The sequence below is a fragment of the Rhinolophus ferrumequinum genome, chromosome 18 (assembly GCF_004115265.2).
Source record: "Rhinolophus ferrumequinum isolate MPI-CBG mRhiFer1 chromosome 18, mRhiFer1_v1.p, whole genome shotgun sequence".
NCBI lineage: Eukaryota > Metazoa > Chordata > Mammalia > Chiroptera > Rhinolophidae > Rhinolophus > Rhinolophus ferrumequinum.
In genome coordinates this window covers 4,256,893-4,277,166 of record NC_046301.1, presented here as the reverse complement: position 1 = coordinate 4,277,166, position 20,274 = coordinate 4,256,893, and the positions used below count along the sequence as shown (strand labels likewise).

The following is a 20,274-nucleotide window of genomic DNA, read 5'->3' as shown; positions in this document are numbered from 1 at the left end:
ATGAATGCAAAATGATAAAATCATAAATCTGATGATGATTACCTTAACTTTCTCCAAACTTAGATGTTTCCTCCATATGAACAGGTGAATTTATCACCTTTGCCCTGTTTGCCTTGTAACTTGACACACCTTGAAACCCAAACTATCAGAGGCTTTAAGTACAGTTGACTTAGGTGCTATGACTTAATGAGTTGGGCATCGGACCCATAGGGCTTAAGGAGCATTACCATAAAAATAAAATGTTTGTTTCTAAGATGTCATTGGGAATGTGATAGATATTATTTTGAGTTCTGTTTTTCTGAGCTTACTGAATGTTAGAACCTCTTTATTCTTCTTGACAGAGGAAAAGGTGAAAAGTGTAACAAGTTTAGCCCTGTGCATGTGGTCATTTTGTAATCCCTTCTCTAAGTCATTCTATTATTACATCCCGCGTGTGGGGTACTACGTAAAACACTGTGTCCTTCTGGAAAATGACTGAACTCTAGCAGAGTTATGTTACCATAGTATAGAAATGTTAATCCCTAAAATGCCAACAGATCAGGCATCTTTCTATAAGGCTATTATATACGCATATTACTAAATACCTATATTTATTTCCTGTACAAGAATTACCTACTAACTGCCACTCTGGATGAGATACTTTGTTTTGTAATTAGTAGACAGTCTTGCTACTTCTTAGTCATTGTGGCTATCTTCTCGGTGTCTGTCCCATATTGATAAGTGTTGGAATTTCTCTTAAAGCAGAAAGTTGCAGACTTCCCTTACAGGAAAACTCAAACACAGGTCATTGTGGTTTTTCCTTCCTTCTGTTTAGCACGTAATTTTAAAACTTTCAAATTGTTGCAGTCTAAATTGTTTCTAAATACTGTCTTATGACAAAATTATTATTCCATGAAAAATCTATACTCTCAAAAAGGTGATATTATCCATTTGTTAAGGATATATTATAAATCATGTGTAGATTTTAAAAAGCACATGGCAAGCAAATGATAATTAGTGGGGTTTGGAATTTGTTAATATAGATTTTGTTTTTAAAAATCTGGAAGAAATATGTCATTATAATAATGTAAGCACATAGAAAAATATGGAAAGGCTGAAAAAGACCTTTCATTTATTAATTAATCTTACAGAAAACCATCAATACTTACAAATTTTTACCAGATTCTGGTTGGGTTAAACAAAGAAGGTGAAAAATTCAAGTAACTAAGAAAAGTTAAAAGTTGCTGATGGAACTGTCCATCTGACCAGTCCAGATACACCAAAGACTTAATAGATTTTCATAGGTGAAGCACGTATGAAAAAGTGAAAGTGTGTTCAATTACATCCTCCCAGCCTTACCAGAACTTGGTGCAAAGAATGTTCTCTTTACTCAGGGCTTCCAAAATCTTAGTAACCTCAAAAAGTGATTTCTGCCACATAGGCAGAAATCCTTTGTTGATTTACCAAATTTTAATAATTTCAGCTCCTAGAAGTTAACCGGCAATGGGATCAGCAATTTAGAAGTATGAAAGCATTATATGAAAGAAAGGTAAACACCTGTCTGTTTGGTATTTGCTTTAAATCAATCTTCTGGGGAACCAAGTATGTGAAGCTTCTCATTGATTCTGGAGGAGACCTGTGGATAGCCAACTGTTGACAAGTGAAGGCGGGGTGTAGGGTGAGGGGAGGTGTGGGTACTGAGTGCATTATTGGCCTCTTGGCACTGAAGATTAATGGCCAGTATCAGTGAATTGTTTTGAGCATGGCAAAAGAAAGGTGCTAAACATCACCTCTAGAGCTGCCGCTAAAGTTCTTTATTACAGCTCAGAGTACGCTGGTCTAGGCTGTGTGGCTGGCAGCCATAAACACACAAGGTTACAAGTGAGGTTTGAACGAGACAATTTCAAGATAATACTGTTTCGTGCAAGGTCAGCTCTCTGATTCCTTAATTAGATAGCATAAGCTATTTTCCACAGATAAAGAAACAGTCAGTGGCAATAGTGAAAGTGTGAGGGAAAGTGGGGCATCCCCTCTTCTCTCTAAAGCATGTTCTCTCTCAGGCAGCTTTTGCTTTGGTGAGAAAGACTTTTTTTGGGGAGAAAATATCTTTTACTAGGTAAAAGTCAATTTAGAATTCAAAATCATTCCATGTTCAATAAGAGAGAAAAGAGAAAGTAAATTCCCCTACGTGATTCAGAACTAAGAAACTTGACCACAAGTGAGAAATGCAGCGGTATTTCTCTTTTCTTCCCCGTTTTGATACCCAGATGCGTTAAATGTAGACAAAGCAGGGTAATGTCCCCACCACACCAGGCCATGGTCTGGGGCCAGTGAGTCAGGGGCAGCTGTGGGGTCTCCAAATTTAAAAAACAAGATCCCAGAGAAAAGGTTTACGCTGCATTCTTCCTGAATGGCTTGCAGCTGCGTGAAACCCTGCAGTTGACAAACAGGAATAATGCCTGTTTGTGAGGAATCACCGTCCCTAAGGCTTCTCTGGCTGGACCACTGTCACTGATGACTAATGTGGCCTTAGCGGCAGGACAGGCTACAGGTTAGACGAGTTTACGCCATGTCTGCTTTTCTCTGGTGTGGGCCCCTCGCCATCCTTTACCGACCAGGCAATCTCACCTTGAGAGTTGAGAGTAGGGTGACAGCAGAGAAGTGTCCCTGTCTAAGGTCTAACTCTTTATTCCCGGGAAATGGTCTGGTTTGGAGAAAGGAGGGAGGGGCTGGCAGCATGGGTGTTTGCTTGGCCTCAAGCAGGCTCCTTTTTAAATGTCCTGACCTTTGTTAGGGCGGTGGGGAGTAGAGCCTGTCCCTGGTCGCCCAGGAGAGGGGTTTTGCTGGCCCCTGGGGCAGGTTGGGAATAGACCTGGGGGTGTTGGCTCCAGAAAAGGGGTCTGCAACTGTCTGTGCCGACTTCTTCAGGTAACAGAGCTGAAAATGAAACTGGACACAACAGAAAGATCCCTCAGCACCCTGGAGAAGGAGCAGCCACCGAGCCAGAGGGCCAGCAACAGGCCGCATGAAGTCGTCCAGGAGCCACGGAAGCTAGAGGAGGTGGGTGAGGGCCAGAGTGACCCCTGCCCTACGTGCCAGCTGAGGACACAGGGGCAGTGACCCATGTGCGAGGGCTATGAAAGTCCCCAAAGCCACAATCAAGGGCCACTTTTCAGGACTCAGAAGGAAGGGGAAGCCCACACTTCCTCCTCTGTGAATTGCCAGCGAGAGACTGAGCCAGGGATTTCGTGATGTCTTTCCAGGGCATTTCAGCTTTGGAGAAAATGCATTGTTTTTCCCTTTTTTTTTTTTTACTCATTTATTGTTTCTATTACTAGTAATACTACTAATAATATAATATTATTGGTACAGCTGCTTTTCAGCTTACAGAGAGCTTTAAAAATAGGTCATTTTTGTAATCAGCAAAGTAGAACATTTTAAAAAGTATCTGACCTTCATTACGTCCTTGAACATTCCCAGGCCATCGTTGAGGAAGATATTATTTCTGCCATTTTAAAGATGAGGAAGTTGAAATGTAAAGCAGTTAGGTGACTTGCCAAGGCTGGGAACTTGTAAGTCAGAAAACAGAATCTGAAGCCGGTCTCCATATTGTAAGGCGCCACTCATCCCACTGAGAAACCAAAGAGAGCCAGCTTCTCCTAAAACACACTCCTGGTTTCAATTGCAGTTATTGTACTTCATGGATATTGTAGGGGAAAAATGGGGGGTGGGGGGGGATCCTTAAGCTCTAAAGGCCTCTCAGTTTTTTAGGTAGGTTAAGAAAAAACAAGAAGTGTAAAATAAACCTTGTCTGGTGAAGTCTTGTGACTGATATTCTGAGGCATTAGCTGTGTTCAAACACATGCCTGGATCTTACGTCAGCGTCTCAAATCAGTGCAGACAAAGTCCGTCCAGGTTTTCCTACCTAGTTGAGGATACATCTCTGTTGCAGGGAGTCAGAGGAAAACAAGGCTCAATCTCTCCCTTCGGCCGTGAGGCAGCGCTTTCCTTTTCCATTTACACCCTGACCAGGAATTATGGCCATTTGTCCTCATGCAGTTGGGACCAATTTTCTAATTGAAATGATTTTCTCCTAGATTATGCCAAAATAGAAAGTGATTGGTTCATTTTCTAAGTGTACAAGCCCATTCTACTTAAATAAAAGCAAAAAGAAGTGTTTTCTCTTTTAAAGAAAATGACTCACCTAAAGTAGATTTCTTAAATCTAATCACTGTACTGGGAAATACCAAGTACTAAAATAATTTAGTTCAACATGTGCATATTAGCTATTTTCTCATCTTGATTCACCTAAATTCTGGAATATTCATTTTACTAGAGACAGAGATTCAAATCTCTGTCTCATTGAGAATCCAATTCACTCCACACAAAGTTTACTATCCGGAATATAAAATAAAGAGATAGGAAACAGATGTTGTCAGAATTCAGAGCCTGCTAGTACCTAAGTAACTCAAGTTGCCTCAGTGATTTAAAGCCCTGGACCCCTTGAAACATGGAGTTGCGACCTGAAACCTGGAGGCATGATGGCAGCTGGACTTGTTGATCTCTCCCTGTTAAAAGTAGTAGTTCCAACAATCCAGTGCTCTGAGTCCTTCCCTGTCTGTCGTGATGGGCCTATTTGCCTGATGTTTATCCTCTGCTCCCTGTCTGAGGTCCAGAATGATGTAGGATTGGGCTTGGAGATAGTCAGTATTTTTGTTGCAATGAGACTTTTTTCTTTTTAGGACTTTCGATTACTTTTACTGAGTCACTCACCCATCACCTTGTAATAGCACACAGGAACTAGCTTATTCTGCAGACCCATCTGACCCTTGAAAGCGAGGACTGGGGATTCTGGTATCTTTTTTTTGCGGTCACCAAACTTAAAAGCATTAAGGATGAAAGAAAGATTTCTTCTGTGTTCACCCTGCCCTCCCCCAGAGACTGTTGCTTAGATGCAGTGTTCAGTGAAAATCCAGCAGTCCCCTCTTTACCGTATTTCAGAATACGCCTACAGCACCTCATCTGAATTGCACTGATATTGATTTTGTTTTCTTGTCCTTTACTTCAGAAGGAAAAGGAGATCCTAAATGAAGAATTACATGAGTTGAAGAAAGAGAATAAGCTTTTAAAGGAAAAAAATGCTCTCGTGAACAGGCAGAAGGAACACTATGAATGTGAAATAAAACGCCTCAATAAGGTATCAGGCCAGGCCAAGCGGGGAAATCAAAGGGCAGGTCCCTGCATAAAGAGGACATTCGTGACTGAGTGTCCCAGTGGAGCCCATGCTGGCTGCCAGACGCTCCCACTCTTGGTTTGTGCACAGCGTCTGTATAACCCTACAAATGCCTCCTACCCGCACTGCTCAGCCACACTTGGCTAAGGCGGCCGTTAGGAATTCATGGCCCTGCAAAGAAACACCATGAAAAAGAAATGAGGAGGAATTAGAGGAGAGTAAGAACAGGTTTCGGTTCGAAGAACCACATAGAGCAAGCGGGAGTTTGTGAACAATAGCGCATTTCTTGGCCAACCACGTAAGTTTCCTGAGAAAACAGGCTGGTCTTTAAAACCATCACTGGGTAACGCGGACCAGCTGGACGTGCGCACATCTGTGTGTCTGCGGCGTCTGTGTGTGTTTCCTGCCGTAACAGCTAATTTTTGAGGGGAAAGTATTAGGGAAAGCATTAAATCCGTTGTCGTTGACTTTTCCAAGAGTCATGTCATAAGTGGACCATAAGAATCCTTGACGCACGTGGTTAAGTCGAGACATGCCTCTCTCAACCTAGATATTTCTTGACCGAAGTAACAGAAATTATCTTCTAAAACAAGAGTAGGTGATGGGCCCCGAAAATGTGCTCAGTGCCCGGATTTTAGATTCTGTGCTATGTTGTAGTTAACTAGTGTCCAGAGGTGTCATGTAAAGATCCCCAGCGTGTCATGTCTGTGCCTGTGTGAGAGTTGGCAGGGCAAGTTATTCTTCAGTAGAAAATGGGGAAGTGGAGTGTGACTTCATAAACTACGCGCTCTCTATCCTCTAAGAGAGAAACAATGTGCACAGATACAAATTCAAGGCAAATATGTATCTTTTCCATTTTATTCTCTGCTGGAAATTCTCCACAAATGAATGACAGGAACTAACACTAGTTGAGATTATATTTGAAACCCCCTCCACTTCTGACATTTTGTTTGATAAGTTTTCTTCTATTGTCTAATGCATCTCTCTTAATATACGCACAAAGATTTAAGCCTGTAGAAATTAGAACCGCCAAGAATTCTGTGTTTTGCTCATGTCCATGTGCAGCCTTCATTTTTGTGTATCTGTGCTTAGTCAACAGAAAGTTTTAAAAAGTTAAGACAAATACTAATTTTATAAGTCCTGTGATTATAATCATGAAATTTCAATGAGAAAAATTAGAGTAAAATTCAGATCTTTATTGAAATTACATACTCCATTGTAGTTAATTCCTGTTTTAGGTTCTTTTTATTTTTTGGAATTTACTGCTATCTAACATCTCATATATATTATCTGATTTGTTTCTGGTCTCCCAGTCTTGACTGTAAACTCCATGTGAGTAGGATTTCTGCAGGGCCTACTTCTCCAGTGTCCAGGGCCCTTAATACTTCTACGAATTAAACACGAATGTGTTTAATTTCTCTTAAAATCAGAAGAAACAGTGAACTTGTAGGTTGAAAAAATGTTTTCATATTAATATTACTATACTCATCTTTCTAAGAATGCAGTTATAAAATATAATTTTAATATACGTTTATATGGAGGAAGGAACTCAAAAAGACAATGTGTAATGTGGCCCTGAGTTTTTTTGTTTCATTCAGTGCTGTATCCTGAATGCCTAGAACAGGGCTCTGCTCACAGTATGCCCTTAAATATTTGTTGAATGGATGAACGAACGAATGAATTTAATTAGCTAGTATATAAGATGTTTAACAGCCAATTCTGGACCTATGAGAGCATAAGAGGCATGACACATTACTTATGAGTAGTGAGGAAAAATACAAGCGTGCTTTGAGCTGGAAAATATTTCATCCCACACGTCTGTACCTTAAATTGTCACGTAAAAAACATATACAATAATGAGTTATAAGTTTTTTCTCACTTAGCACATGTATTAGTGGCTAATGGAATGTAAGAAACTATTATTCTAGTTTACTAATTCACACAGTAGATTTTTATTTTTTTACCACCGGAATCAATAGAAGTTATTCAAAACGTTGATTTGGGGAGCGGATTGTGCACACCATCCATCGCAACATGGAATCTGGGGCCTACTCTACTTGCACAAACCCACGCCTGCTGACCCACTCACTCAGCAGAAATTTGTAGCGTGTCAGCTTAGTAATTAACATATGGTTTTCAGAAGTTTACACAACTGTGTGTCCTCAATTCAACTTATTTGCTTTGAAGGAAATACCCAAGGGCATTGTTTTTGTCAAGTTCTTGAAGAGAAGCCAGATGTTTAACCAAAGTGAGAGAAATTACCTGCGGCTAGTCAGCCAGTGCCACCCATGGGCAAACTTGATTTGTCTGAAGTCTGAGCACTGTCAAATGGGAGGACCTGTGTACTATATCTGTGCTGATAGTAAATAACTATTCTAGAATAGCTTACAGGTGTTTGTTCAAGGAAGTTGGAAAACCCCAAGATAGAATAAATGTCTATTAGATTCACCTTTCAGTTGTGACTCATTTGCAAAATTTCTAGAAGCCTGGATACCACGAAAGGTAGACCAGGAAATTCAAATATAACAAGACCCACAAAAATAGTCTATTCATAGGTGTAGGATATGGAACTAGCATATGTGATTGTCTTGTCTCATTTGGTTCACTCCATCCTAGATTCTCTACTACTACTAACACATTTTTTAAAAATTATAAGCATTATGATACTTCCTAGACATATTCCTTAGCAACAAATTTTGACAAAAACATAAATTAGTAAACAACTTTTGTTGTTTCTTTAAATTCTTCCTAGAGGAAGAAAAGAATTCTGTTTCTCTTACAACTTCCGGAACAAGGGTATTTACATCAGGCTAGACAGTATTTGTAGACTCTAAGACATTCCATTAGGAAATTCCTAGTCTGTCTACACATATTCAAGACTGTAAATTTGATTTTCTTTTCCTATCTTTACGACCACATTGTACAGTATAATGCAGGGAAGTTAAGTTACTAATTGTATCGTCAAAAGGACATCATTGAAGCTACTAAAGAAATAAAGAGGAAGTGAATTCTTCTGGACTTCTGAAAGTGAACCTTTGTATTTGTATAAAGGATTCAGATGAAAATAAGCAAGTACTCATGTTGTATGGGGACTCAGAGACCACCCCAGGATGAACTTTGTTCTGTCACCATTTGTGGCAGCCATTATATTGAACTCATCATGAACCAAAGATCTTCAGGATAGAGGTGATGTCATTTTTAGGATCTGACAAAATACAGTTTACATAACAGTATCATGGGCTAATGAGTAAGGATGACAATCTTGTTGGCAAATCTAAGTGTCTCTTATTTCCTTCACCTCCTCACCCTATGGTGAAAACACCAAGTTGTACTGAACGTCAGGAAAGCAGAGTACTCTTCTCCACTCTGTGTGAGCTAATGAGTGTCATATTGGAGAATCGCATGATTTTGTTTAGGCCAGGGCATGGTATGCTGAGAAGGACAGGGCAGGAGAGTAGTACAAAAGATCTAATGATAGTGAGTCTGCGTGGGTTCACATTTCTGTGGGTTTCCCTCTTTCCCATTGCGTGTATGGATATATAGCAGAATATTACTCAAAATGTCATCAGGGACCAGCAGCGGAAGCTCTTAAGGAATGCGGATTCTCAGACGCTACCCCCGGATCTACTGGTCCAGGCTCTTGGTGGCAGTGCTCAGAGATAGGCTTATTTCCTACCTCTCCACGTGATTCTGATGCTCCCTAAAATTTGAGCTTTACTGATAGAGTATATATTTGACGGAAGCAGAGAATCTAGAGAAAAGGTATAGATATATCTTCCTGTCATGGTTGGTTAGGTGGAGGGGGGCCCCACATCAAAGCCTTCCTGAATAACAATGAAAGTTGAATAACATAAGCATCATCGTAGAGAAAAGACAGATTCTGGAAAAAAAATAATACACGCTAGAACATCAGAAAGAAGAAAGTCGTTCAGTCATGAAAGTAGCATTAAAAAGGAAATTCTACCTTGTCGGTGCATTTCAGATGATTGTGATAATTATGGAGAAATTCATATGATGTAACTCTTAGATCAACAGTGTCCTTATCTTATAACATAGGTTCTTCAGGATGCCTTGAAAATCGAGTGTTCTTCATTTCCTGAGAACTGTTTGGGGAAGTCCGAAAAGGAGTGCAGCCACGAGGAGATGAGAACAGAAATGGAAGTTCTCAAACAGCAGGTGAGAAGTTGAAGGGGGTGTGATCACATGCTGTTGGATACTCAAATTGTTGAAAGTCTTGCTTTTCAACACACATCAAAGGGTTTTGCATTTCCTTTGATTGGAATCATTTCATTTTAAAGCACAATGAAAGAATATAGATCAGCTAGTCCAACTCACACTTGATGAAAGAGGTAACTGAGTTTCGTATGGGGCCAATGGCTTGCCCAAGATCACACCGGTAAAAGAAGGGCACACTAATGACCCTTTCGGTGACATTCTATTAGCCCTGGGTCTAGGGAGTTTCCGGTAGACATGATATATTTTGCAAATGTTATTAACTCAATCTCTGGACCTTCTCAGAAAACGGTAACAGAGCGGCTGTTATTCTGTAGCTTCTGGTTCTCCAACCTTTGAACAACAAGGGCAGTTTTAAAGAAATACTCTGCACTGATCATAAGCACTGAAGAGCCAGCTCTGCTCACCTACCCCACCTATGAATGGCACCAGCTAACAAGTTACTATGCACAACCGTCTCTTCCATCCCCCTCATCCAACCTCACGACCTGTTGCCAAGTAAACAGCAAGAGGACAGGATGACCTCTCAGTTTCTGTGCGTAGCAGCAGCATAGGGCTGTGGGGACCTAGCACTGCCTACACAACCCGAGTCTACGTTTAGTCAGCCTGCTACAGCTGGCCCGGCTAAGGGGCCACCCCTTTCCTGTCAGAGGTTAAACCAACAATGTAGGTGACGGGCTGCAACGGGTCATGGTGATACGGACAAATACAGGATACGTATAGCGTGTCCAACCCCGAAGCACACACACAGTGTCAGTAATACATTAGCCTTGGGGGAGAGGATGCAATAGAACAAAGGCCTGGAAAGTGTTATTTTTCTGATATCTCTGGGCATGATTTATTGGCTGTTTTGCTCTGAGAAAGTGCCAATTACAAGACTTCTTGGTGCAAAACATGGAAACACTGAGCAAAACGTGTTGTTTTTACTTATTGTTATTACTTCACAGGAAGTAGCCTATCTAGAAACATAAAATATCCACAGCGCTTCAGGGCAAAGTTGGATTTTCTTCTCTATGATCCTCATTTGAATAATCTGCCTCATTACATCCAGGATCAAATACATAGCTTAAAAATAACCCCATGCAGAAAGTGAGGGTAGAGTTCAGTGCAGAAGTTCTGTCAAATCCTCAGCCCCTGAAGCACCACTGGCATGAGCCAGGATTCCTCTGGAGAAAGTGTTACTTGTGCTCAGACAGGTGAATCATCTGTGATGCTCCCAGATAATGTACACCACACACGAGAGAGTAACCATTACACACGGCCTTTACAGGGGTGGTGTAGCTCACACCTGATACACACAGTGACAGGTATTCGTTTTGTCATAATTCCCAACAACAAACCAGAATCCGTGTTCTTAGTTACTGTGTGGCTCTTTGGCAAACTGCCTGCATACACATTTTAACTACGCACTCTTCTAACTGGGCACTCACAATCATTACATCACCAAGGGCCACGTGAAACACTGAAGGATTTAAACTCACAAAGAAGCTGAGCTACAATCATAGTCAGCTGACGAAGTGACAACCTCACTGTCAGTGCTGTGTTTGATAGTGTCCCGCTCTCATCAGACGCACTTCTCCCATTTCAAATGTCTCTGATAATTGTTCACAGAGCATTAGTTTAACTGTCTGGAATTGAACCTCAGCTCTCAACCAAAAAACACAAAATAAAACCAAAATGTCTGTTTGGCTGGGTGTAGCTTCCTTACAACTTTGGTGAACAAAGCCTTAAAAATTAAATATGTATATCTGCATCTAGATCTATGCGAAATGTTTAATTTCTTCCTGTCTTGCCCGTTACGTTTTGTTGTATTATTGTTGACTTAAAATTGATAAACCTCTAGTTAAAATGTGTTGCACTGTTTTTGATGAAGGTGTCATGTACATTAGTGTCAACAGACAAAAATCCAGCCACTGGATTCCAATGAAAGTTCTAATTTAAATCATGGGCTCGGAAGAATTCCTTTGCTTCAGTTATTTTCATGGTTCCACAGACTAGTCTCCAAGACGTTAGTCAACACCACACTAATTAAAAACAACAATAATTAAATGTTTTTCTTTCTGCTGTGATTACTTTTCTTAAATATTTGGACTATCTGTGGGGAGGTGTTCCACTAAACATCACTATTTCTTTTTTATGATATACGCCCTCCATATTCCTGGGAAAACACCTGTGAAAACCTTTTAATGATTATGCTTTGCTTTTCCACGTATGTGAGCCTTTCATTTCTATGTTGTGTTCAGCTTATAATAATTTATGTTTGAAAACGCCGGCATGTCAGTATGGAGTGGCTTCACTTCACAGCTATTGTCAGTAACTTTTAGAACTCCAAGCAGTCTTGTACATCAAAGCCTTTTGTTGGGGATGGATGACGTGCTCCAAAATAGTGACATGTTTTAACACTGGGGGGCCGGAGGGGGCAGGGTCATCACAATAATGGAACACGAAGCAGAATAATGGGTGAGGGGAATTTTTTTTATAAATATCTATATTGTTACTTTACTTCTGAATTCCTAATACATGCTCATGGAGGAATAAGTGGAGAACTGTCATTCTACACAAAACAAAAGGTACAACTGTAGTCCTATGTATTAGGATGGAGCCCCACCATGAAGAACTATGAACAGAGGATAGAAACGCCTCCGACGGAAGAGCCCACATAACACCTGCATCATTTAAATGGCTTCAGATAAAAGGAAGCTAACAGTAACAGCACGTTATTATTTTCTAGGTGCAAATATATGAAGAAGACTTCCAAAGGGAACGGTCAGACCGAGAGAGACTTAATCAAGAGAAAGAGGAGCTACAGCAAATTAACCAAACTTCTCAATCCCAGTTGAACAAACTGAAGTCTAAGGTATAAGTCAAAACAAAATAACCTTGGACACCACAGGTGTATTTTATTTTCTCATTTAAGAAAAAAGTCTTTCTGGCTTCTGTTAATTGACTTTGGATTTTTTTTTGAGAGGTTAGCACCTGGGATGAAATCACTCTTAAACAATCTTGTAAGGAGTTGAAAATGACTGGAGATTTCTTTTAACTTAAGTATATTAAGGAGTCACCTAAGAAATTGGATTCCAAAGTCTTTTATGAAGTCTAATTCTTTTGATCTTTTTCTCATAATATTTATCTTGGTAGAATAGGAGTTGAACTACCTAATACTCCAATTCAAGTCCAAAACTCTCCAGTACAGTGAAGTGGTTTCTAAATTCTTGTCATTTTCTTTGAAGGGCTATGTTGCAATGTTCTTATCTTCCCAAAACATATATAGTTTTAAATGTCATTTATATATCTAACAAAACGAAGAACTTTATTCTGTGCATTCCCAGATTAAACGTAAGTGGCATACTCCCAAGGAAGGCAGATAATGTTAGCTAGCTTACTGGAATCGAATATATTAAATGTAAGCACACTAAAATCAAGTGCAATAGACTATGTTAAAAGTAGACTCAGGAAATTGCCATGATGGGTACATATTGATGTTAATGAAGAAAATGTAGCTCACAGCATTTTGGCTTAAGAAAAGAAACTACAAAATTTTTGATTTATAAAATCATGGAGTGCCTTTCAATAAATGGGAAATTGCTGTGGCACATGCTGTGACATTTGTGGAATGTGACATTGTGAAAGCCTTTGAATGTACGGCTGACCAATTCCAGTTACAATGAATAAGCCATGGAAACTGTTTCTATATCCACATCTACGTCCATGTCTATATTATATCTGTACAGCTAAGTATATTAACCTAAAACTAAGAATTGTAATGGCCCCAAGCAAACTGGAATAGCAGTTTAAAACTCTCCAACTCTCCAAAGTTCATTTGGGAAATTCAAGATAGAACCAATGTATGTCTGGAAAATCCTAAACTTCACTGTTTTCCTTGGTGTCACTCGTATCAATGCTTCACCTCTGGGCTTCTGGGTCAAGAGCAGCTTTAGAACTAACTGTGGAACTTTTTTTTGATAAACGAACGCCTTTGTTTTGTCCTTAGATAAAAACTTGCCAAATGGAGAAGGAAAAACTAGAACAGCAATTGAAACAGGTACGTTGATCCTTCCCTAAATTCACCAAGCCCTCTTGTCAGGGTTGAAACAGCAACTTGAAGTTTCACTCACACATTTACTCTCAGTACAGGAGTTCCTCAGGGTCCCCATTAAAGGCATGTGCTGCTCTGCTACAGATGGCCTAGCACAGCCATGCTTTTCATTATCGACTAACCGTCAGTGGATAGATGGAGCTTACCAGCCACCAAGGACTCTCAGCCTCACACACGTGAAAAACACATGCTCTGCAGAACGTGCATTAGTACAGCAGCAGTTCACACTGAGATTTCTTCATAGACCCACAAACACCTGGGACATACATTTCCTTGGTATTTCTCATCATTGCTTACACAATTTACAGTGGAAAACTACACCAGTGAGTGTATCTTCTTGGGCACTGATGCATTCTACCCCGTCGGTTCCCTAAGCTTAAGAAATGACTATCATTTCCTCTCTGGACTTTAGCTGTGCCGTAAGGGTCTCTGGCTGCAATGTAAGAAAACTTATTTTATGGCTCAAATAGCTGGTTCTTCTTAAGCGAGGACCCTCTCTGTGAAGATAACTCAGAAACATAAAGTTAACTCTACATACCTTTCAAGTCTAATTTCTTCAAAATGGAAAAATCATTGCAGCGTCGCCTTAAGTAGAATTTGGCCTGTGAGCTCGTCTGTATCAGTCGAGAGTTCACTCTTCTGAGTTTGGATTCTGCCAGATTTTTAAGCTAACCCTTGAGATTTAAAAAAAACCTGCGGCTGTCTAAAGCAAGGATCTGTGACTCCCCATTTGCACCCACTCCCAGTGAACGAGCCTTGCTCTCCTCAGATGGGTCGTCCAACCTGTAACTGCGGCTCGGGTCCCCAGCTGCGGGCTCCATGCGGACCCACTGGCCCTCGGGCTGAGCAGGACCTACAGAAGCACCTGGTAAGTAAGAACTCTCGCTTCCCCGAAGAAGTGCTTGCTTAGTATTCTGTTTAGGTCAGATCAGGTCTGTCTGCGGAATTTCGGTACATAATATTGTCTACAGAAAAAGCCTCTGTTTTATCTCAGCCCCTATTTGCAGTGACAGTGGTCCACATACATACTGATTCACAGGACACATAGACATGAGCAAGTTAACTGAAAGGTATCCAATTGAGCTATAATTCCTTGAACATGCATTTTATATGGGTCATTTTTAATGACACACCTGGCTCTACCAAAAGGACAGTTTTATGTGTAAAGCAAAGCAAAGTGAATATAGCAAAAACAGTCTGGGTGATTCCTCTTTCAGTCGTAAACTTATATTGAACTACTATGGATATCGCTACGTCTGTGCAAAATAGTTTTTGACATTTTCCAATTGAAAGGATATTCTTAAAGGATCGAAGAAAAAGTGACCCACTTTAGTTGCTCTCTGTGGCTGCGTCTACCCAGGCAAAATGAAATGAACATGGAGCAATTATTTATGAGTGGAATTGGTTTGGACAGTGAACCTGAATAAGGAAGACCCCCAGCGCCCCTCTTTTCCTTTTCAGTAGCAATATTCCGCCCCCTCCCCACCCAGTCTGGATGCTTGTCTCTACCTCCAATTCTGCCTACATAGACAGAATCCCTATACAAATACAAAAAATTACGCATTTTCCTGTGTTTTGGATTTTCTTAGAAAACTCCCCTCCTCCATTTTTATTAACTGTGTTTCTAATTATGCAAAGAGTCTGAGATTTGAACTGGATTTTCCTAAAAGCATTCACAGAGAACGTGATTCTCTTGGTCACCTGAAACTTCCCATACTTTTATAGTTTGAAGGCTTTTTCCCAAGGGAGGAGACAATGACTCTTCGGGTGCTGTAAGGATGTCAGAATTTAATGAGCAGCTCTTATTGGACCCTGGTGTGTGACACAGCACACGGCTGAGAATTTGGCTTTTTGTTTTTGCCGATTGCTGTTTCTGTAGGCTCTCCTTCTCCCATTTCTTTTTTTTTCCCCTTTACCTGTTTGCTTACTGTCCAGTCTTTACAGAAACATTTCTGAGAATCACCAAATGCGGATTGATATTCCTTAAAACTTGTTTTTTTACAGAGTGTAGAAGTAAATTAATATAGTGGGAAATATAAAGAGATAGAAATTTACTTAGAAGTTAGTTCCTACACATGGAAGAATTGGAGAAATATTCTTGTTATAGCAACTATAAAATCAATGAGTCATTCAATTTTATCTAGAAGTATAAATGACTATTTTCTTCAAATGTAAAAAAGGTAGAAATTCACCTACTATGAAAGCTCACCAAACTTTCCCTAATAATTACAAGAGGTAGGGCAGTCCAGATTATGTAAAATTATCAACAAATACAGGTTTATACTTGAAAAAAGATTCCAAGCCATGTATAATGTCCTACATTTTCAAGCAGGATCCAATTAAACAAAATCTCAATATAACAGCAGAATTTACAAAGTCAAAGTCCCAGAATTAATTTCAAAGAGTGTTTCATGCTTACTTCTAAGTCTGAATTAAAGCACATGCAATAGTGTTTGTAAAATTACAGTATATTCACCTTGTTTTGGCAACTCTCCTGGAATATAACACTGAAGCTCACGTCACTTACCCTACATGTTATTTGAGACATCTAAAAATAAATGAGGAGATAAAAAAACAGAGATGATCTCATTTCCTGTTGCAGCTCTTTAGTGCCCCAAAAGGAGCCAAGAGCCTAGGTGTCTTGCGGGGGGCAGGGTTTAAAGTGGGGTCAGGCTGTACTAAATGCACCACTTTTTAGTATCTTGTGAGATAATTGAACTTTTAGGCTACCTTCACTGGTTTGGCAGCCATGGAAATGCTTCCTATGGGCTCATAGTTAGAGAAATTTTCCCAGTTATTTTCAGGAGGTAGTTGAATAAGAGAATGGAAGGTCTGTATTCTCTGTGACTTGGGGAGAAGTAGGAGGCAGAGGTAAGCTTTTGGAACAAGAAGACAGAGCAACCTCGTGGGCAGGTAAAGCTGAGATTGCTCTGTTCCAAGTGGTTAAGTACAAAAATCCTGGCCTTGGAACTATATCTTGAAATTCAGGTCTATAGCTTTGATTTGTTCAATGGAATTTGTTTGACATGTTGCCTGAAGTTCTTAGCTGATGGAAACCTAGGAGAAAATCCCAAGAGAAAAACCCAAGTCTACCCACTCGTCTCCTGGCCTCTCTAGTCTAACCTATCTCAGCACGTCAGAGGTTGGGTTCTGCAGAAACAACACACAGGGAAAGAACAGCCCTGCCCTACCAGCTCTGTAAGCCATGTCCCCACTCCGAGGCTTAGAGTTCTTCCTCAAACGAACAGAAACCATTAAACTGGTCATTTTTTTCCCCTGGTCTTCCCGTTGCCTCCGGTGTGAGGGTTTTAAACAGAGTCTGTTGATAGTAAATGGCTTTGTTTTATTTATGGACTATAGTAAGTTTTACAAACATGTTTATACTTCTGCAGATATACAAAACACATCTGTTTCGAAAAAAGAAAATATGCCACAACCCCAAAGTGGTAGAAATTCTGGCCGAGCAGAGTGGATTTAGGAGACGGGTGGGGAGGTGGTCACAGGGCCACGCAGACTGACCAGCAGCTTGGCCCGGAAAGGGCTCTGTGTTGCCTGCGTGATGAAAGCAACATAGTATAATTCTGCTTTGGCCGTGCCACTCTATTTTGTTTGAAGCTCATCTTGCTATAATCAGGCTTTATTGTTCCACACAGCCAGACTATCAGTGGTATGCTCCTGACCAGTTTCCGCCAGATGTGCAGCACAAGGCGAATGGTAAGACCACAGCTGTATTGTGCATTCTTTCATGTTTACATTTTCATGGGATCTTTTGGGGATGTTTACTCAGCATACATTCATTCGTATTCGGGGACGGCCTGCTACAGAGTTGTGTTGCATACACAACTCTAATTTGACGCACCTGGGGTTACATTGAAGTCCTTAAGAAAAAGAAAATGCTGGAATGCAGAAGTGCATGGGTCTCAGCTCTGGCTCCAGCTCCTTTTCCAGTCTCAGCATCAGTATTCCATCTGGGGTTGGAAACGAAAACTTGAAGCAGAGCCGTAGTACAACAACAAGGCTCTGTGTTTCTGCCATAAAGGCCAGATGCACACCACTCTTCCAGGTTGAGTTTGCTGGACAGATGTTTTAAATGTCACTGGCAGACAGACAGAGGAAACCGAAGGCTCAGAACTTGTTCCCTAATGACTAAATGTCAGACTCCAAGTTTAGGCCAGGGTTGCCTACAACACCCACCTCCACGCATGCTGGAAAAACTAAAAAGTCACCTATAAAGTGCTCACAACCAACAGTACTCTTTTATCTTTTTTTTTCTTTCTGCTTTACCATTCTCCTCCTTCCTTCCAGAATCTGCTATCCTTTCTACTGCTTGTTTCTATGGTCTCATGAGACCACCCAGGAGTGGGATGTATCTACTGGGCTATAACCATAATACCACTTCTCTTCTCCTCACATATAATCAAGTCCGCAATGTCTGGTACGTGTTTAAAAGCTCATACGACACACGACCCGTGACTCTCAGTTGTTAGTTTCCAGAGATTTGAATCTATCTAGGAAAGCTGAAGAGGAGCCATATTCCAACTTCAGGCTGTATTTGAAATCTGATCTTACTTAGTTCGGATCTGAGATCACAGAACTCTAGTTTTTCAGTACGAGGAGTCCATTATGGAGTAGAAGTAGGGAGCCAGGGATACTACATGCAGTTTGTCAGGTTGTGAACCTCACAAGTCCAAGGGCTTTTCATGGTAGTCTGTGTAATAGGGCCTCTTAAACTTGTGCAGTACACAACCTGGACAGCTGTACACAAGAGTGGAAAAGGTCATAGCTTGCAGTAGTATTATAGAGAAGAAAGATAAAAAATGAGAACACTATAATAAAGTGTCTAGGTATTTATCAGAAAAATGCGGGATTTTCTTTTTTCTTTTCTTTCTACTACAAATATAGACACTAGCTTTAATGAAGTGGTTAGGTTCCAGCTGTAACAGAGAACTTTTATTAGAAAGGCATACTATTAACCAAAATGATTGTTGCATCAAGTCTGTGTTTTTGAAATCCATTGTTGTATGATAGCTGAGTTGCCACCCAATTATAATTTTCCTTTTTATCTTGGTCTGGAATTAATATTAAAGGTATTTTCTCCTAGAATTGGAGTTTAATCAGTAGAAAATACAATTACTCAGAAAAGAATTCAGTAATACCATAGGCTGTCTATATATCACCCTTGGGTTCTTCCTGGACCTATGTTCCAGAAGCTAGTAATTCTACAAAATAGAAATGAATTGAGATGACCATCAGAAACTAAATAAAATATGCAAAAATAGAATTGTATAGTTAGTGTATCAGACCTACTGATTTTTGTATATTTTGGAAGAAATATAATGAGCTTTGTGATATATAGACATGCTGTGCGAGTGTCTACAGATGTAAAATTAAAATAAAAAAATAACCTCCATTATGTACTAAGTATTTTTAAAATATTGTTTTAATCTTTATAACAATGCTATAAAGTAGGTTTTATTATTGTACCATTTTACAAATGAGGAAACTGAGGCTTAGAGAACTGAAGTAGCATGCCGAAACCACAGTTAGTAAGAATTGGGTCTGGGATTAAATTCCAAGTACATAGGACTCCAAAACCTGTGCTTTGAAGGCCCTTGGAAACCTACCCCTCTTACTATGCTAACATTTTCTAAAACAATAGACATAAAAATGAGAATGGGGGCTTTAACTTGGATACTTATGTGACAAGTGCCTAACCCCCAATAATCTCTTCTTCCTATGAATGCATAGCACATACAATCTGTGCTACTTATCTGACATTGGGAATATCACAGGTGAAAGACTTAGCACTGTGTAAGATTACGTGCATGGAAATATGTTAGGAACTAATCTGTTCCTGGGCAGCCCTGGTCTGAACTGACCTGGTGGATATATTTGAAACCTGTCCTTTTCCTCCCAACACAACTCGGCAGCTGACTGTGACATGTCTGCAGCAGGGACGAGGGCTGACTATGGCTAGGGGACAGCGCAGAAAGGAATTCCTTATTCAAAAATCTACTCGTTTGGGATTCCTATTGCTCCTCTTCTCGGTTCCAAAGCTGATGCTATTTCAAAGCTCAAGCCAGGTCATGAGAATGGGAAGAAGCTCTGAAATCGCTCCTGCCACAAACATTTCACGTGCCATTTTTAATTTCAGTAGTGATTCTTGGTTTTTGTTTTCTCTGTTTATTTGGTCCATTTAATTGGAAAGCTTCTTTCGATTTGTAGGTGCAACCCAATTGCGCAGATTCTTAAAAATAATTTTGTGGCATTGATTGTTAAGCAAATATGGGTTCAGAAATCTTTTATTATTCAAGTACTTTTGTTATGATAGTATTCATTATTTTATTATGTGACTAATATATTTACCCCCCACTACTTAAGAATATACTACTAGTCAAGATATCCTGTATTTTGGGCTACAAATACAGTGTTTCCCCGAAAATAAGACCTAGTCAGACCATCAGCTCTAATGCATCTTTTGGAGCAAAAATTAATATAAGACCTGGTATAATATAATATAACTAATATAATATTATATTATACCTGGTATTATATTATATTATACCCGGTCTTATATTAAAATAACATCAGGTCTTATATTAATTTTTGCTCCAAAAGACGCATTAGAGCTGATGGTCCAGCTAAGTCTTATTTTTGGGGAAACATGGTACCAAAATTCAAGCAATAGAAGTAAAAAAAAAAATGATTGTAAAAATTAGACTCTGTCTCTGAT

The 20,274-nt window shown here is 39.9% G+C and overlaps 1 protein-coding gene across 2 annotated transcripts in view; it reads left to right on the top strand.

Annotated features, from left to right (window-relative positions):
- TNIP3 (TNFAIP3 interacting protein 3) overlaps positions 1 to 20,274 on the top strand; it is a 75,215-nt gene that overhangs the window by 47,625 nt on the left and 7,316 nt on the right. For both annotated transcript variants that reach the window (XM_033133393.1, XM_033133394.1), the window contains 8 exons: positions 1,463 to 1,528; positions 2,908 to 3,039; positions 5,048 to 5,176; positions 9,269 to 9,388; positions 12,177 to 12,302; positions 13,437 to 13,487; positions 14,311 to 14,409; positions 17,195 to 17,255. In XM_033133393.1, the coding sequence (XP_032989284.1) occupies positions 1,463 to 1,528; positions 2,908 to 3,039; positions 5,048 to 5,176; positions 9,269 to 9,388; positions 12,177 to 12,302; positions 13,437 to 13,487; positions 14,311 to 14,409; positions 17,195 to 17,255 (784 nt within the window). The remainder of the gene's footprint in view (positions 1 to 1,462; positions 1,529 to 2,907; positions 3,040 to 5,047; positions 5,177 to 9,268; positions 9,389 to 12,176; positions 12,303 to 13,436; positions 13,488 to 14,310; positions 14,410 to 17,194; positions 17,256 to 20,274) is intronic.